This window comes from Erpetoichthys calabaricus, chromosome 14, assembly GCF_900747795.2.
Source record: "Erpetoichthys calabaricus chromosome 14, fErpCal1.3, whole genome shotgun sequence".
In the NCBI taxonomy this organism is placed as follows: domain Eukaryota; kingdom Metazoa; phylum Chordata; class Cladistia; order Polypteriformes; family Polypteridae; genus Erpetoichthys; species Erpetoichthys calabaricus.
In genome coordinates, this window is record NC_041407.2 from 360,904 (window position 1) to 378,859 (window position 17,956).

General features: G+C 46.7%; 1 protein-coding gene across 1 annotated transcript; it reads left to right on the forward strand.

The window, feature by feature from the left end:
• The first annotated feature begins 1,404 nt into the window (after nt 1-1,404).
• eme1 (essential meiotic structure-specific endonuclease 1) lies at nt 1,405-16,356 on the forward strand. The gene is made up of 8 exons (XM_051936363.1): nt 1,405-2,304; nt 3,818-3,945; nt 6,990-7,079; nt 11,939-12,060; nt 14,147-14,279; nt 14,641-14,756; nt 15,478-15,667; nt 16,019-16,356. Exons 1-8 carry the CDS (start codon nt 1,497-1,499, stop codon nt 16,193-16,195), a joined length of 1,764 nt encoding a protein of 587 aa, XP_051792323.1. The 5' UTR covers nt 1,405-1,496; the 3' UTR covers nt 16,196-16,356.
• Nucleotides 16,357-17,956: the final 1,600 nt, after the last annotated feature.

Below are 17,956 nucleotides of genomic sequence, written 5' to 3' on the forward strand. Positions count from 1 at the left end.
CCGAAGAGACTTGGGCATGACCAAGGGGACAGCAAGTGGCAATGGTGACAGGACACTGACCTCTGCACCACCAAATCTAATGAGTGATTTCATGTTGTTAAAGTAAATTAAGGGTCTGTCGGTGCCCCTTGAGGCTGGTTTGGGGGTCCAGCAGGCAGAATCAGTTTGGGGGGGGGGGGGGGGGCTGTCACATTGCTCTCTGGGTCGGCGACTAAAGGCCTATGGACGACGTCACACTTCTGTCTTCCTCATAGTGATGCATTTTTATAATAATAATAAAAATAATGCATTTTATTTATAGGAGTACTTTACATTAGCAGAAAATCTCAAAGTGCGACATAGAAAGATTAAACAAAGGCAAGATAAAAACAGATAAAACTACAATAATTATAGCCTTCTTGTTAATATGCTTTACTAAATAGAAAAGTCTTTAGCTGTTTTTTAAAGCCCACAATTATGTGATGCATATTATTATTATTATTATTATCGTGTGTGCCTCCAAACTGTCCCAGTTTAAGTGTCTGTGTATATCTGAGTACCCTGTCGAGGTTGGCATGCCCTCCATAGCTGGCTCCTGCCTAGTCCTTGCCATTTCCAATTCTGGAATTGAGAATTGTTGGGTGGCCAAATTAGGTCTGAATATGTTTCCTCTGTTATTCCTACACTTGGGCACACCAGGCCAATACAGAGGCACCAGATAAAGAAAATTGTGTCAGAGATGTGCGCAAAACCACACTGAGCCGGGGCGAACATGCAAATTCCTAACTTAGGACCCCAGAGCTGTGAAACAGCTGTGCTCCCTGGCACTACCCATCTGTCCACTTTACCATTGAGTTGTAGGTGGCTGATCCTGCCCTGGCATCATTGGACGGGAGGCATGAATCAGTGCGTGTATAGAGACACACACACACACACACATAAGCTCTTTGTAGCCGCCAGCTGTTGTAGGTGTGAGGTTGTCCTCCCTTAGTAGCCTTTTGTCCATTTTGCTTTGTCATATGTACTGTACATGCACTTTAGCTGTGGTGGGCAGGAGTTCAGCCACATTTTCTGCCCATTGTTTACTGCTGTAATGCCTTGTGACCCTTGGTGTTCTCCCAGGAATGTGTACTTTTGTTGTCTTCTTTTCCTGTTTTGCTGCGTTTCATATACCTGTAGGTGTAACCCGAAAGGATTTCATTCTATGAACATTTTTGACGTACAGTAAGTGTTAACAAAGTCTTTTCTTTTTTTTTTTTTGGACATGTGCACCTTTAGCAAATAACAAAACATCATTTATCTTTCTTTTGGATCTTGTAATAGCTGAGGCACTGGTTGCATTACTTTGGCTCATTTTCAATGCCAGGGTCCTGCTGGGAAATGCGTTTTGTCAGACTGTCCATTTCTCATGAATCCAGAATGAAAAACGAGACGTTTGTGTGTGTTGTGAGTTCTTAGCAGTAATCCTTCCTTTTAATGTCTTCCTTCTAGGTGCTTTGCCAAACGTCTGCCCTGGAATGAACAGTGAGCAGTATCGGCCACAATGCAGTGCACCCGGTCCAGATGGTGACAACGACGACTTGCCCGTTTTCACCTTTCTGCAGAAGCAGCTAGCAGCAGCAAATAAAAATGATGGTCCAGAACTGCTTATACTAGATAGCTCGGACTCTGAGAGCTCTTGCTGTTTCCCTGTTGGAACACTTCGGGACCCCTTGAACCCTAAAGAAGACGTCACTATGATAAGTAGTGAAAGTGATGAGGAGGATGTCTATGTGCCTCTTTCAGAGAGGCTGAAAGAGAGGTTTGGTGCAACTGTTCCTTCAAAAGATGCTGACATGTGCTGCCCCCTAGACACTCATCCGCAGAGTGAGAACACTGAATTACAAAATCAATCTGAGAATTTTGCGCAGTCACTTAATAAGAATAACGAGCAAGAAATTGGTGCAGTGAGGCAAACACATACGCTTCACCAGGCGTCCGTTTGGGATATATCAGAGTCTGACGATGAGGCCGGAACTCTAAGTTTAATATTAGGCCCAGGTCTGAGCAGCACTTCGGCTGGCAAGCCTGCTTTCACTGGCCTAAAATCGGGGCTCTCGTCCCCTATAAAAAAGCGTCTTGTTAAATGTAACCAAGAAGAAGTTGAAGAAAAGAGGCTTCTAGCCTTGCAGAAGAAAAAGGAGCGAGAAAAGCAGCGGGCAGAGAGAGAAACTAAGAAACATCAGATTGAACAAGAGAGAGCAAAAAAAAAAGCTCTGGCTGAAGCTGTCAGGGCAATGAAGCCAGAAGAATGTATAAAGAATTTGTTAGTCGCAATTGATCCAGGCAAGTGTGGTACTGCTCTGACCTTACAGTCAGCAAGCGGGGGCGGATATCCGCTAGATTTGCAAAGGTGATGGCATTTTAAAGTGAAATATGTTGGGATTTATGTAACAGTTTGAGGGAAGTTATGTAATGCAGAATGAATTCTAATATGACTAGTAGTTCAATGACAAAGATAACGGGCTGATTTGTTTAGATGGGCCCTGTGTGAAGGAAATCTGGGTTGGCATTCATGATGGTACTGGTGCGCAGTACTGTAACTTGTAGCTCCACATATCCTCTCATATCCAGCACTTTCATGTATCCGAGTGAGAAAATGTCCAGCAACGACATGGGGCTTCAACGTATGCTGCTTCAGTTTCAGGTGAAATGGCGGTGTTTTTGTGGCTGACTTCGCTGTGCATATGGAGTTGTCTGACACTGTTAGTGCCCAGGCAAGCAACGGGTAGAGCACTTTAAAGACATGGCTGGTCATCCCTGTAGTGGAGCAGCTTCCCCTGATGAGAACCACATAAGAAATCTTGATCAGCTTATCGGAGATCCAAAGTGTAACAGGGAAATGTCACTGTCCACATGAGGCTGGAGAAGTCTACATCAAGCTAGTCTTCAGACTCCTACAACACTGGCAGAGATTCATCTACTAGAATAAGGATTCTGAACACTGTAGAAGTAAACTAAGCAGTTGACATCTTTAGCTTGTCTTCATGCCGTTCAGCTTTTGTCACAGACCCGTTTTAAAACTGGGAGGCCATGTAAGCTCCACTATAAATGGACTTCACTGCTGTGTTTCCATAAATTGCTCCTGCACTTGTTTGTGAGCTGCCCCAGGAACATACGATAAATGCATCTCTGTCCCTCTTTGTGAAGACCACAAAATGTCAATCATTCTCTCTAATCAGCTCCATCACTAAATATTGACCCAGACTAGGACACACAGTTGGTATGATGGTCATCTGCTGTCCTTTCAGCCATGTTGTCACTAAAATGCTGAACAAAGCACCATAGCCTAATGCTGTACACTAAGGGCCAGTCCTGTTCTCACCAAATCGTTAACTCGGCCTTCTCAAATACACTTACAGGTTGGCTTTGTGGACCAGACACTTGATGGGATGGACAGCTTCAACAACAACATTTATTTCTAGAGCACATTTTCATATAATAATGGAGCTCAAAGTGCTTTACATGATGAAGAAAAGAGAAAATAAAAGACGAAGTAAGAATTAAAGTAAGACAACACTAATTAACATAGAATAAGAGTAAGGTCCGATGGCCAGGGAGGACAGAAAGAACAAAAAAAACTCCAGACGGGTTCCAGAGCATGAGACCACCCAGCCCCCTCTGGGCATAGAGGGCACAATGGCTTGATGCTGTGTTTTCTTTTGTTGCAGGGCAAGCAATAAGAAGTGATGACTTGGATATCTGCTTCAGTGACCTGATTAAATGTGACGCTATATTTAAGAATTCAGTCGAATAACTGGCATTGTGTGACATGATTTATTGTTCATTTTATTTTCAGCTTTGCTGCAGGTTGAAGGCGGAGGCCAATTGCTTACTCTTTTACAGTCCTTAAATTACAACTATGTTGTTGAAAGTCAAGCTGTACCGTGCAGCGTCACCTGGAAGAGGAGAACACACTTGACGGAGGTATGTATGGTGGACCAGAACCTTGTCTGTTTAGGCCATGGACGCTGCACTGTTACTTGGGGGTATGGGGTGTTGGCGTTTTGCTGCTTCCCTTCTAAAGCCCTGATGGCTTTTAAATCTCCTCTAGATGAGATATCGGGACGACATGGGGATTCACTACACAAATGAGTCTGATGGACTGAAAGGCCTCTGCTTGTGTGTCCGATTTCTTTTATACAAATGAGTCTCATTCCTGCTTCACTGCTAACTTTAATAAGTGTTTTCTAACATGGAGTTCTTGACATGTCAATGTACATTTCACTTTATCAGAGCAATTCACTTTCACTTTAATTCTATATATCTTAATCAGCTGGGATGGATTGCCGTGTCTCTTCTACATTCCATTTCTGTGAAGTTTCTTTATGGAAAGTCTTGTCGTCGTCGTCTTCTTCTTTCAATCCGTGCACACACAGTCCTGCTCCTTGATATCTCCACTGGGTGGCACTGTCTGCTAATAGATGTCAGTTTTTTGGTAAAGCGCAGGCACAGGGCAGCTGAATGCAAGCTAAAGGAGCCCACATGGCAGTTGGTTATGTCTGCCCCATTACACGTGTAGACCTGTGCTCTTTCCGTGTCAGCCTGCTATTAAGAGTTTCTGATTTATCGATTACTAGTATCGCCCTAACGCAGACCGTGCAGAAGTGCTAGGTGGGTCTGGTATTTTGTAGGTCAAAGACAGACTTCTGAAATGATGAGCTGTTTCATGGCTCGCTCCCCCTGCTGCAGTAAGACCTCAACAACACACCTTTTCTTCCTCAGCAAGTGTTAGGCTGTCCTTTGTTAGTCTTTGTGACGTTCAGAGAGATTAATGCTGGTTTTCTGTATCTCCCAGTAGCAACTAACACCTGCTGAACCAGGAAATGCTGACACTTTGGTTTCAGAGGTGATTAAGTAAAGAATAATAAGTAGAGCACAAATGTGCAGACAGTGTGCTTCTTCAGGAAATCGTCAAAGTTTGCCACACTAGTTGTTTGTACGTCTCCTTCACTGAGGCCTTGGCATCTGCCCCAGGGAGACATGTAGCAGGCGGTTCACCCAGCTGAGCCCACGCTGACCACATTTGCTAGTTTCTTTTGCTTAGCATGCAAGGTAATCGAGCACATGGCTTTCAGTTCTGAAAAAGCCAAATTAAACTCTAAGGTCTGCTTGAATACTTTGGTTGACAGTTGGGCCCAGAAGTAGGCCAGCCATGCTCGGCATAAATGTGACTGGTGTCCGCACACGTTCTCGGGAGGCGTCCTGTCATGTCGTCATTGTCATCCAGTGGTGTACTTGGTGTGAGTCCATGTGTTTCTTTTCTTTTCCTTTCTATGTGTGAATTGAGTTTTTCATCTCTGTCACTCGTGCCTGTAGAATTTTCCAGATGTCACTTTGATTTGTGTTTGAGGAATTCCCCATCTGTCCCCCCCCCCGACTAAGGCCTCCTGTGCAAAGGCTTCACGCAGACAATAAGTGATTGTATGCAAACTGAGTCCTAGTGCTTTTAAAAGCACGCCAGAGAGGGTTCTGTCGGCCATACGGGCTCGATGGGGGCAGGCGAGGACCGCCTCGGAGCAGGGTGCAGCTGTGCCTAGTGCTCAGAGATTGACTTGCGTAGCTGCAAAGATAAGCCGCCAACTGCTGAGCGTTAATTCAGTGCAACAGAGAGCCCCAGCTGAGTGAAGCTGCTGTGACGGCGTCCTAAAGGAGTCTCAAGAGAACATCCCCAGCCGCATTATCCTGGCGTGAACTTTAAACGTTCAAGCAGTGCATGCAGAGGGAGTGTGACACTTCAAAGGTTGGCTGCGGAACTTCATTATGTTTAGTTAGCATGATGTGTTTATGATATCATTTAAGAAATGACGTGATCTAGAGAGGGAGTGATAAGGAGTGGCTTCTCTTCGTGCTGTTAACAGGATTGGTGATCTTCAGAAGTTTGGACTTTATATATTTAAAGAAAAAATAAAAAAAGATAATGCATTCTGAAGTGAGGAACGTCTCAAAGGACAAGGTGGTTGAGGTTATGGTGTGGAGAGGCTTTGCTGCATCAGGACCTAGGTGACCTGCCATCATTAAAGGTCCCATCCGTTCTGACTGGTAGAACACAATGTTTGGGAAGGATGTTGGGCTGTCGACTCGTGAGCTGAGTCACCGTGCAGCTAGGCGGTGATCTGATGCCCTCTGGAGCGTCCGCGTCAGAATAATATGTGATATTGATGCAAGTGTTCAGAGCAGTTAAGCATTGTGAAAAACTTTTCCATGGATATGAAATGTTTTCATTTTGTTTTAATATTGAAAATATCACTTTTGATGAAGACCTCTGAGCTAGAGAGGAAGTCCTCCTGTTCTCAAGGACGGTGACAGAATGTAACTTTCTACATAAGAATCACAGCAGTGACCTTAAAGTCTTTCTACATAACCAGTTGTGCTTCCCTTCTAAGAAAACTTGAAATCTAATCAACTCACCCTCAGGGTTAACGTTTGAAGTGCACCATTTATTGGAATGAATTTTGGAACGCATGCAGTAGTAAAATGCTTTACACTTGTCATTCTAACAAATGGCGCATATTAAACATTTGTAGTAATAAAAAGCATTGCTCAGATGTTTGTGGTACCTCCTCTGTTGTAATGAGAAAGACAGACAGACAGACATAGCGACTGGACAGACATGCGTAGACCCACAGGCACAAGTTGAGGTGATAAGCTGCTATCTGTCCTTCTGGCAGTTACTCTCTGTTGTTATTCAGCATCTGCGTTTGCAGCGCAGGGTGTCTGTTGGGTCGCTATACCTCTGTTACATGACATTGGATATGGGATTTGGAAAAGCAGTGCTAATGTTTGTGATCTTTTGGATAACAGAGATGTAGCAACTGGACAGACCCTTTTATTAAGAGGGGAATCGTGCAAGCTGATCATCTGGTACTTCCTAGGTTCTTTTGTCAAGATGTACACATTTAGAAAACAGTGTTTTCCATGTTATGCCGCAATTGTTTGTTTAACTAGTTTCTCCTTTATCTCTTCTTCAGGGTGGAGAAACACAGTATGCCAGTGAGGCCAATGTGGTGGTTCTTGTGCCAGTGGAGGATTTTATTTCCATGATCCTGTGCTCCACAGAGGTACACAATCTGTAATGCTGTTCTGTTTTAGTGTTTGCAGAATGCTTGCCAAGCTGTGCCTTTAAAATCCTATAAACACAGCAGGTTCAAATATAAAACCGATTTTGTTCATATACGTTAAATTGCTCATTTTTCTTGTACATACCCAGTCGCCCCAGCTTTGTATACTCTTGACATATGACCATGTCAAATATACTCCAGTTATCTTCAGCAGTAATCTCCGTAGTTGAGCTGGTGACTTTTTGGCACTGTCACCCTAGAAAATATGAGCTATAGACTGAAAATGTGGACTAGTGCTGTGGCAGGTAAGAAACCGACCATTAACTTGTTTTTAGTCAGATATTTGATCAAATTCTATCCCCGCACATCGTCTTTTCTTTTTGTCAGTGTCACACATGTCCTCCATACTGTGCTTACTGTAATTATGTGTCAGAGTAGCATATTGAAAACATTGTGAAACGTGCCAACCCTAAGAGGGCAGCTTGCACCCAGCGCTGACGTTGAGCGTCATGTTAAAATGGGGACACTTTAATAACCGTGTGTTTAGCGTACAGTGGCGTAATCCAAGTATGTCTTCGTTTGTGTAATGTCTGCAGTGCGGTTTACAATTGTGTGTGTGTGTAAATCTGCTGGTCGCGGAGCCCTCTAATGGCCTCTTCCACTGTGCTAATGAAGACGGCCGAGTAACACGAACCGACTCATAAAACGCCACCTCATCCAAGTCAAATGACTTTTGCTGAAAGGCCTCTGTAGGCTTCAGTAGTAGCTTATGTTACCAGCATGCACTTGAAATAAGCACCTGTGTGATTCATTGTGGGTACCAAACATGGCATTGCCTGGCCTGCTGGGTGGGAAGAAGGGCAGCTAAAGAGACCTCATTAGGTGGGAACTTTCTAGAACAGCACAAAGGAATTCTTAGCTGGCGCGGCCTGCTCAGGAGGTTTAGGTTTCTTTTCTTTTTTTTACATTGATTTTGAATTGCTGACTTTTATTAGAAATGCGTTTGCTTGGTTATCAGCGTAGCTTTTGAAGTTCATCTTACAGACACATTGTACTTTGCACCTCATTTCATAAAAAAGCCTTGAGGTTGTTTACTCTGCCGTCGTTTTACAAAAACTTTAATTTCATTGTGTGCTGTGAATGTCCGTCCTTGTAAGGCGTCTTTAAGAGAGACGAATGGGAAAAAATGATTTACCATCAGGTCAGGACTTGAAGCAGACGGTGGAGGGAATTTTCGATGTATTTTTCTCTGATGTCCCTGTTGTTACCATGGAAGTGTGAAGACCTGCTGCTTCACTGTGACATCCTCTGTCACTATTGCACTTAAATGTGTTTGACAAAGTGACCCTTTGAATGGTGCAGCGGCCTTGGGTGATCTCAATTTCGTGTGTCTCCTAGGGGTTAATTGCATAATCGCAGTGTTCCTGTAGATGAGAGAGACCAAAGAGCAATGTCGGGCCGGTGTACAGCACTGAAGACCTCGCTGAGAAGATCCAAGGATGATACACGGGGTGCCTTCAGGCTGTCTTGGACACTCGCCTGCTTTACATGTGCATCCCAACATTAATCAAATCTGAGAAACGGAGGAGTGTCGTTAACGGTGCCGTTTTATACGAATGTTTGGTTCATGTGGGCGGTGTGTCCTGCTGACTAAAACATTTGACTTTAGATCAGAAGTTGTCCGTGTGCTCTACCTAATAATAACAAAAGGATCTAGTTGTCCTGTTAATGTGTCCGTACTCCCACAATGCATTAGGATGGTACCCTGTGTGGAAGGGGTCTGAATAAAATCACATTTGTATGGTGAGGCCATCGAAGAGCCGCCTTCCACTGGCACATGCAACGTCTTAATTGATTATTCTGGAAATTTTCACACTCCTGTGACAGTATACTTGTATTTAACTAATTAAAATTGACACCCTCTCAAGTGTGTTAGGAATGCAGAGATACATTTATAAAACATTGAAGTAATTTTGCTATGCAAATTTTGGCTTTAAGGGTGAGTGGACTTGAAAAGAGTCTTTGAAAAGCAAAAACTCGACTGCTTGCACTTCCTCCGCTGCTTGGGAGTCTTCATTTATTAACTGATCTTTCTGCCCTCTTTCTAATCCCAAACCTCCACTAAAGTTCTTAATAACAAAGTTTAGAGCCGCATGACCTCTAATTTGAAGGTGATCCCAAAGCACTTCAGAGTGTTGCTGCAACGGAGTATCGGCGGCTGATGTCGGGGGACCTGAAGCAGAACTTGCTTAGAAACACGTGGACATAACTCGCCAGCAGCACTTCAATTTCCAGCTCCTGTGACCCTACAGAGATTTGTGTCTCCCTCTCGTTGTTTGTTATTACGAGCTAAAGAAACTCAGGCTGCTGTTCTGAATTTAACAAACCAACTACACGTGGGCTCCGGCCTGCACGCCCGTGACCTCGCTCAGACGGGACGATCGGCTATGGACACGTGTGTGTGTGGCTACGCATCATTTACACTGACCTTGTACTGAACGAAAAGAAATGGAATCAAATACGTCTGAAAGAAATGAGCAACTTCTCTCTACCACAGCAAGGCAGACGTTTTGTGTAAATGTGAGCAGGATTGTGCCGTCTGTGCCCCAATAACGCCAGTCTGCTGTCCAAGGAGTCCAGCTCAGAGCTTCCTACCTTCCCATAAACGTGCTGATGTTTGTAAACGAGCAGCACTGGAGCAGCTGGCAGATTCCTAATTGACTTGCCAGTCTGAACGTCCGGCAGCAAGTCGCCCTTTGCTGTGCTGTTGCAGGGTCCGTCCTCAGAAGGGGGCCGTGGTGTTTCTCTCGTGAGTCACAGTTGTCTACCAGCCTTACTTACCTTACACGTCTTTAAACTGCTAACGGGCACACAAAGCACACGGTGAGGGAGACATAAGAGGAGGAAAAGAAGCGTGCAGTTGTGATGGAGGACATGAAGGGGTCTCCTGGTGGCTCATTAGTTGCTGCTGCTGTGTGTGACCTCACAGGCCTTGGTCTGAATTCTGCCTTGGGCCCTGCGTGGACGTTGCATGTTTACAGACCTCCGAGTTTGTCCCAGTTGGGGATGAAGATACGGAGATCCAGAGATCGATCCATCGGTCTGTCTATTTATCAGGGACCGAGCGTTGTGGTAGAAGTGAACCGACGTCCCGTCCTGAGATGGTCCCCACCTTGAACCCCGCGCTACTGAGTGCGGCTCGGCTCTCCGTGACCCTGAACTGGGTAAGCTTGCTGGAGTTAAATGGATCAATAAATGAGAAATAAAGGATTTTGGTGCATTTCGCCATATTGGTAAAGTACTCGGGTTCTCCTCTAATGGTTTTCAGGTTTGAGCAGAAGCAGGAAGCTCTCACTTAATGGTTTTTGTTTTTTTTTCTCTAAAAGCATAAATTGGATTGAAAACAAAACCTATAATCTGATTTCTGGTCGTTGTTCATGCCAGGCTGGCTAGTAGCTGAAATGACTACCTCAGTATCGTGTGAGGTGATGTGCCAAGAGTGCGGTAAGTCGAATGTTCCTTTTGCTCAGATCTGAAACTGGAGCTGCAGGTGGCACAAGTAGCCCTGTGCCCGTTACTTATAACAAAGCAGAGGAGAGTTTTAAAAAAGGAGAAAGATTGTGTGTTGTGGCCCCGCACACAGCTGAACGCAGAAGACGTGATTGGTGGGTGGGCACCCCGTCTCCAGATTTCTGCTACAAACGGCCCACTTAAACCTCACACAAGGATCAGTGAACGAGAAACTGCATTGAGGCCCTCGCCGATGCCGATTATCAGCCATCATACCATATTGTTTAGGACTCGGGCGTTGGCCGTTCATACATGTTATGTGGTGGCAGTAAAACGTAAGAACTCAAATCACATTACACTGAGAGACAGAGAAGTAAGAGTATACGAGGGGACCTAAACACAGACCACCACTGCACAGCTTGTTCATTTGAACTGTCGTATAGCCGCTGAGACGCCCAGCTTGTGCCCAAATCTGACTTGGCACCTGTAGTCGTGTGCACCAGCTGAAACTCGTCACCGTTTCTTTCATCACTGGTACATTTCTGTGGCATTTGATATCATTTCATGAAGACCATTCCTTAATTAACGACTGTAGCATGAAGTCCGCTATCGTGCCGGCTTTGAGGCTCTTGTGGGGATGAGCAGCAGACGTGTAGATGTTTGAAGTGCTGGGCGTCTGCACCGTCAGATGACTCCATGTGGTCATCGGCAACAGTTTTACTTGTTACAGCAGACCTGGGACTTCCACCGTGCGTGTCCTCCTGGCGTTTGTGTGGTTTTGTTCTTTTCACTTCTAATCCCAAATACACAGATGAGCTCCAGAAGCTGCTGATGTGCCTTTCACCATCTGCTTGGTGTCACTTGAGGCAGCGAGGAGTTGCAGCCGTAAGCTTGGCGGCGTTTGTGTGCTTTTTACCTCCTCCTCCTGTCCGGTGGGCCTGCACAAGCTCATTGAGATGATGAAGGCTTCTAATCTGAGGCCATGTTGTTTAGGAGAGCTTTATGTTGTTATCTCTCTTTAATATTTCACTGCGTATAATCAGATGCCTACAAACGGTAAGATTTTCTTCTAGATATGTTGCTGTTACATTTTTAATTGGATTTGGAAAACAACTAAAATAGCAAGTCAGGTTAGAAGTTTATTAAGGAAAAAACAACATTGAAGCGTTTGTGTCCATTTGTCACCTTCACTTATGGCAAATGGTGGGCTTGAAATCTTACTGAGTGATGTGAATGGAAATGTAGGAATGACCGACTACAGCACTCCATGGCCACATTCCTCTAATAACGTAACATCTAGCACAGCGTAGTCACCTTGGCATACGTGTTCTCTTGCTTATAACTTTTAGGAACGCCAGGGCATTTCTACCAGTGGCAGGCAATCTTTGAAATGCTGGACACGGAAAATATTACAGCAGTTTGGAAAGAAGACCCTGACGGTGGTTGTGGTGAACTTGGAGAAGTACTTCAGGTAGGCTTTGGGCACACGCCCTGAACTTTGTTACAAGTGTGGCATCCGTCAGTCTTGGTGTTGTGCCCAGCTGACACTCGGGCACCGTTACAGGAGTGTAAAGCATCCCAGCTTTGGCACTGAACATGCAGCATGATACGGGTGGGGTGCCATATTTTGTGGGGGTGTTATTTATTTATTTTTGTAATATTTGCTACTTTTATTTGCCTTCAATAACTGGATTTGAAGCCCACTATCAAAAGCATTGGGTAGTTTTAAGTTTTTAGGGAATGTTGGTGGCTTTCATTGTACAAAACTACACTCGAGTTTCAACGCTGTCTTTGCATGTAACGCAGGCCAAAGGAAATGTGGGGGGAGTTTGTTTGTTTGTTTGTGTTTACAAACTCCTTAAATGTCTTGTCACAAGATAAGCCTAATGCTGGAGCAGATGACACTTTAAAACTCGGTCTGTCATGACGTGTGTCCCTTTGCTTTTCTCCTTTTCCATTTCACGTCTACCCGGCCGCTTGCCTTTTCTTGGCTTGATGCGTAGCAGCAGTCTGTCCGTCTGAGACACCTGAAGTGTGAACACTAGGACTTGAGAACGGAGAGCACAAAGGCTGAAGTTGGGCTGAGCGTCACACAAGTCACACGGCAGCAGCACGTGACGTTTGTGTTCTTCCACCTGCTGCTCCTCTTGTGAGCCTTCATGTTGTTGTTGTGCCCATCTCACAGTTCACTTCAAGTTTGTCATCGTGTGCGTATTCTTCCTGGCACCGTGACTGATGCCACCTTTAATTTGAAACACCCGTGTAGAGTAAGGACTTGTTACGTAATTAACACAAAGCAATGCAATGGTTTGTTAAATGACAGGAAAATAACACTGAGAGATAACGAAAACACCAAGGGGACAGAAGGCCGGTTTGGTTCTTCCTCTTCCTCTTCCTCTCAGTGTCACTCTTCTAATCTACTTCAGTCCACACAACAAACGGCCCTGGCCTAGCGAGAGCAGCGACGAGCCACAGCACGGTACACGGGTGGGCAGCAGTGCTCACTGTTCAGGTAGGTCTCTCGGGGTCTCACTGGACTGGCCGGGCCAACACAAAACCAGTGGCTTTCGAGGTGTTGGCTATAAAAGAAGAGCCGTCACAAACCGATCAGTGCGATCAAATAAAGTCCGCAAATGAGAGGCTTCTGGAAAATGAGGCCGAAAGTAATCAAGAGAGTCTGAGGGAGCCGATGATGGATGTCGAGACGTCGCCAGCAGTCTGAACTCCAGCAAAGGCCGCTGCTTATTAAATACCTTTTAGGGTTTGACGGCTTTGTTTTCCGTGTATTTCTCACTTGGCCTGATTATCAGCGTTGATGAGCGGCTAACATTCGCCCTCGAGATTAACGAGGAGTCCCTCTCTCAAAGAGTGCAGACCGCCAGCTCGATCGCCCCCCCCATAATCCGTATTCCCAGGTGGATGTGTTTTGTGGCCTGTCCCCCCAGTCCACATCTGGAGGCCGCTGTTCACCAAGTCCTCTGAGTTTCAGGGGTGGCGTTCAAGATGACATCACTATAAACCTTAGCCAACCAAGATGTCCCATGGAAGACCAATATTATCATTTTGTAAGCACCTAGTGACTCTGATGGGCACATGCCACTCCACTGTAGCCGTACCCGCCCTTGATGTCCGATCAGGCAGGGTGAAGCGCCATCTCAACCATCCGCTCTTTCAAGCCTTTGTCTGCGTCAATAGCAAAGACCCACCTCGGCTTGGCCTCACTTCAAGAATGAATTGGCAGTGCCCAGGCACTCGTATAAACCGCTCTGTCAAAGTCCCGCTGCTCCTCGATAAGTTACAGTGGACGTGGCACCTCTAAGTCGAGCCACACCGTGTGACCAGGTCCCAAAGAGAGGACGCCGGACCTCCACACAGACGGGCCATTGAAGGTTTGCAATTCTTGAATGGTTTGATCTTTCAGGACTCCACATATCCAGTAAATGGCCACCGACAACGCCACCTTCCCATATTAACTGGTAACACTGGCATGGAGGGTCTCCCCCTTTACATTTTAAACCCTAACCTTTGACCCCTCTAGTCTGCTTTTAAATGTGCAGGTCACAGAAATCTCAGAGCCAACGGAAGTTTCGTGAGGAGGTGTTGGGTGACGGCGATGCTGGCAGTAAAAGGAGGAAGAGGAAACCAGGGGACGATGTTCTTCCTGAGGTCTCCAGGGTTGATGTGGAGGAGGTACGTTAAAGAAACGGTGCGAGTGTTTATGGGTAGGAAGTGTAAAGGAGTTCATCTGTTACACTCTCATGATCCTGAATGGCGTCGTTGTGTCGAGTCGTCTTTGTCACTTTCACGATTGTTGACTTGACTTCATTACTCTAAAGACGCTGGAAGGTCAGCAGGTCTCGTCCCATAATGCCGTGTCCTCACTGACCCTGACCTGCCCGTATTTTCTAGAATGTTGCTTTGACACGTCGCTGTTTTGCTCATCAGCACACTTGATAGAAGTTTGCACTTTTGTTCTTCTGTAATGTGCTGTGTGTGCAGTGCGATGGCTGACGTGTGCCCACCAATCTGACGGGAGGTTTGCTTTCTACAGGCATTGGTGGACGTGCAGCTGCTCACAGACGTTCAGGTTCACTTCTCGGACTCCTGGAAGGCGTTTTCTGATTACGTGGCTATGATGTCCAAGGCCGTCGCTGAAACTCCTTTTAAGTAAGTTGGAGATCCTTCTGTATGTGGCTTACCCAGCAGTGGTCTCGTATTCTACTACATGTGTGCTGGCGTTGACCTTGGAAGCCATCGTATGGACCGACAAAGTGGTGACAATGCATGAAGCGGATACTCCAACTGTGACCGTGATGGGAGTCCTCTGCGTTTGGGCCAGCGTGCTGCGAGGCTGGATGTGTGATGACGTCTTCCTCAGCCGCCAGTGGCTTACATCTCGATAGATTAACGGGGATTGTGGTGGGTAACAAATGGATGGCTTAGCCTGAAGAACGGGCACGTCGGCGCCCCACACACAAATCAAAGGTTGGTCTCTGTTGGTGGCACGGTGCCACTCTTGGCCCTAGCAGGGTGTCGGTGTGTCGTCTGCCTGTCTGAGCGGCTCATTCTCGCTCACACACATTACTGGACTGTCGTTCCAGGGCTCGATGTCTCCTTCTGTGTGCGCACATCGATGTGTCTGTGGTGTGCTCCGATACATCTGTACGTGTTATGAAGCACTTGGAGCAGATACATACGTACATACTAATGTGACGGGTCACTTGTATGCTATGCTGGTGATTTACAGCGATGGGCCACTTTGACTTTTAGATGACCTCCATCTTCGTATGCTAAGAGCCATCTGTCAGATTGTCGACTAATAAATAAATAAATAACGCCGAGTGATTTACACGTCACAGTTTTAACTTCAAACATTGTTTTTTTACAGGAGACAACGTGACCAGGCAAGTTTCAATTTCTACTTGGATGGCGAGTGGGCAGGAGGGTACAAGGTGGAGCGGAATGGAAAGGGGCTTCTCCAGGTGTGGAAGAGACAGATCCAGCAGTTCAATCGTGTCAGTCCGGAAATTGCTAGTGCCATCTTGGCAGCCTTCCCATCACCGCAGTCACTCCTTAAGGTAGGACGCCCGTTCGGGACGGTCATTACAGTTCACGGTGACCAGACGGCGCCCGATTGTCTGTCTGTCCACAGTGAGCCTCCTCACCATTTTGTTAAGGAGATGCGGTTTTACTGTCGTTTGTCTCGGACGCCTGACTTTGAGTTACGTGAACATCTACAAATCCAGTAGTTGAGTTGTGAGCCCCTTGCCCTTCAGGTGTCACCTCAGAGTGTTTGACTTCTCCATTCATTGGTCCAATGAGAAGTCCAAAGAAGAAAAGGCAAACCCTGCAGTGTCCCCCGGCGCGTCGTCACACGTCATGATGATGATGATAACGTTTGCTTTCCTTTTCCATTTCTCATTCATTAGGCGTATCAGAAATGTCACTCTGACTTGGAGAGGCAGAGACTTCTTGTGGACATCCAGGTCCGTAGAGGAGAAGGAGTGACTTCGACTTCACGCCGCATTGGACCGGAACTTTCCAAGCGCATTTATTTGCTGTTGACGTCATGTGACCCAGAACTGTCCCTGGAAGCTGCTGGTTAGACACTGAGATACACAAGACGTCCATCTGTCGGTGAAAATCATTTGTCTTTCCTAAGAACGCTGCTGTGAAGGTCAAACAAAAACGGGCATCTACTGGAAAAGAGCCAGTATGGTAGGGTGTGACGTAACATGACGTGTGTGCTTCAATGTGGGCACCATTGCCAAACACTAAATGACATGAAAACCTAATGATCATCTCCTCAGGTGTGTTGATGGATATCCAACAAGGCAGCAGGTGGCTGGGTGGGCTTCAGGGCCGTCGAACACAGTGGGCCGTCAGTCACTTGTCTTTTCTTCAGTTCCTTGAATGATGTCGGCTCAAGCTGGACAGTGGTGGCATCTCCTCTGGTCCTCGGGCGTGTCAGACACCCTGTGTTCGTCCGTTGGTCGCGTGTCCTTCCACATCTTCTGTGGGTCATGACATTCAGTGCCACCCCTTGAACTTTACCTAAAGGCCCTTCAGCCGAGTTCTTTACCAGTCGCTTGTTGTGTTTTAATCAAAGGCGCAGCTCAGCTTAACTGGCGGCCCACCAGACGCAGACGCGCCCACCACCTCATCCATCACACTAAAGCAATATCATTAAAAGATAAGAAATGGCAGTTAGAGAGTTGGAAATTCTGCTTTATGGTTATGATGCCAGTCTGTAATAATACACAGCGCCATTAGCGGCCTCTCTTATCTCTTTAATGGTCCTAATGCCAGCATGGCAATCTGGGGGTCTGATGACAGGGAAATGTGTCTGCACTCGTGTGCTGAGCAGCTCTGACAAAGGGAACCCAGCGAGCGTCGCCACCGTCACCCGTTAGGAAGGAGCAGCCCGCCTCCCTAGGGTACATCCTCACACACGGCACCCGTTTTAAACCCAAAAGACCAACAGAAGGCCTCTGCCACCATCCGATATCACGAAAACCCGAAAGGCATGTGCCCTTAATGAAGGACAACTTGCTATGGCAGCCGCATGCCAGCCTCCCACAGTGAGCTCGGCCTCGCCCCACGTGTCCCTCCTGCCTTTATAGTGGCAGCAGAGCGCCTGCTGGGATGGTTAAGATGGCACTGGCGACCACAGCATGCATTGTGGGTCCTGGGGCACTGAGCATTTACTGGGGGGTGCCAGGCGTATCCCACCTGGCTTCTTGTTTTGTGGAGCGCCTCCTCTCTGCACCCGTTACACGTGTGTGTGGCAGGCAAGAAGTGAGCGGGCAGCATGGGGTGCGAGTCCAGCGCAGAGAACACAAAAAGGGCCAGTGGAGTGCTGGCACTCGCGCGTTACGTTTATGATGCCGACTTTAGATGAACCCGTCAGACGGCCTGCTGTGTGGCGCGGTTTTCATGGCCACTTCTTAAACCAAACCCTGGCACGCACAGCCGCAGAGGGGCACTGGACGGTCAGCAGTTAACTCTTCTTTGCTCACTGTACCCTCTCGCCGCGGCACTCCATCTTTCTCATGCCACAGTTGCCCCCTTGGATTCTCAAACCGGTTTAATCCACCTCAAGGCTGGAGTCTCTTCTGGCAGCACTGGGTTTTGGACAGGGTGCCAGCCCATCACTGGGCACATCTCCACTTTGTTTATGGAGGTGCGAGTGGTCTACCCGCTATGCCACCTTGACATCCTCAATTCAGCCAACTGCAATGTCCTGCGATGATCGATCCATCACAGGGCTTGAATGGAATGGCAAACTGCTCCTTCTGGGTCCATGCCATGATGTGCCCATGTGTTGCCAGTTAAGGTCACAGTCCCATCGGGCACCCTGTGGGTCC

What these genes read in the sequence shown, in the direction of transcription:
- eme1 (XM_051936363.1), top strand. Translation starts at nt 1,497, where the DNA reads ATGAACAGTGAGCAGTATCGGCCACAATGCAGTGCACCCGGTCCAGAT. An exon ending in GTTAGTCGCAATTGATCCAG is followed by an intron (nt 2,305 to 3,817) that starts GCAAGTGTGGTA and finishes TTTTATTTTCAG; the next exon opens with CTTTGCTGCAGGTTGAAGGC. An exon ending in CACCGCAGTCACTCCTTAAG is followed by an intron (nt 15,668 to 16,018) that starts GTAGGACGCCCG and finishes CTCATTCATTAG; the next exon opens with GCGTATCAGAAATGTCACTC.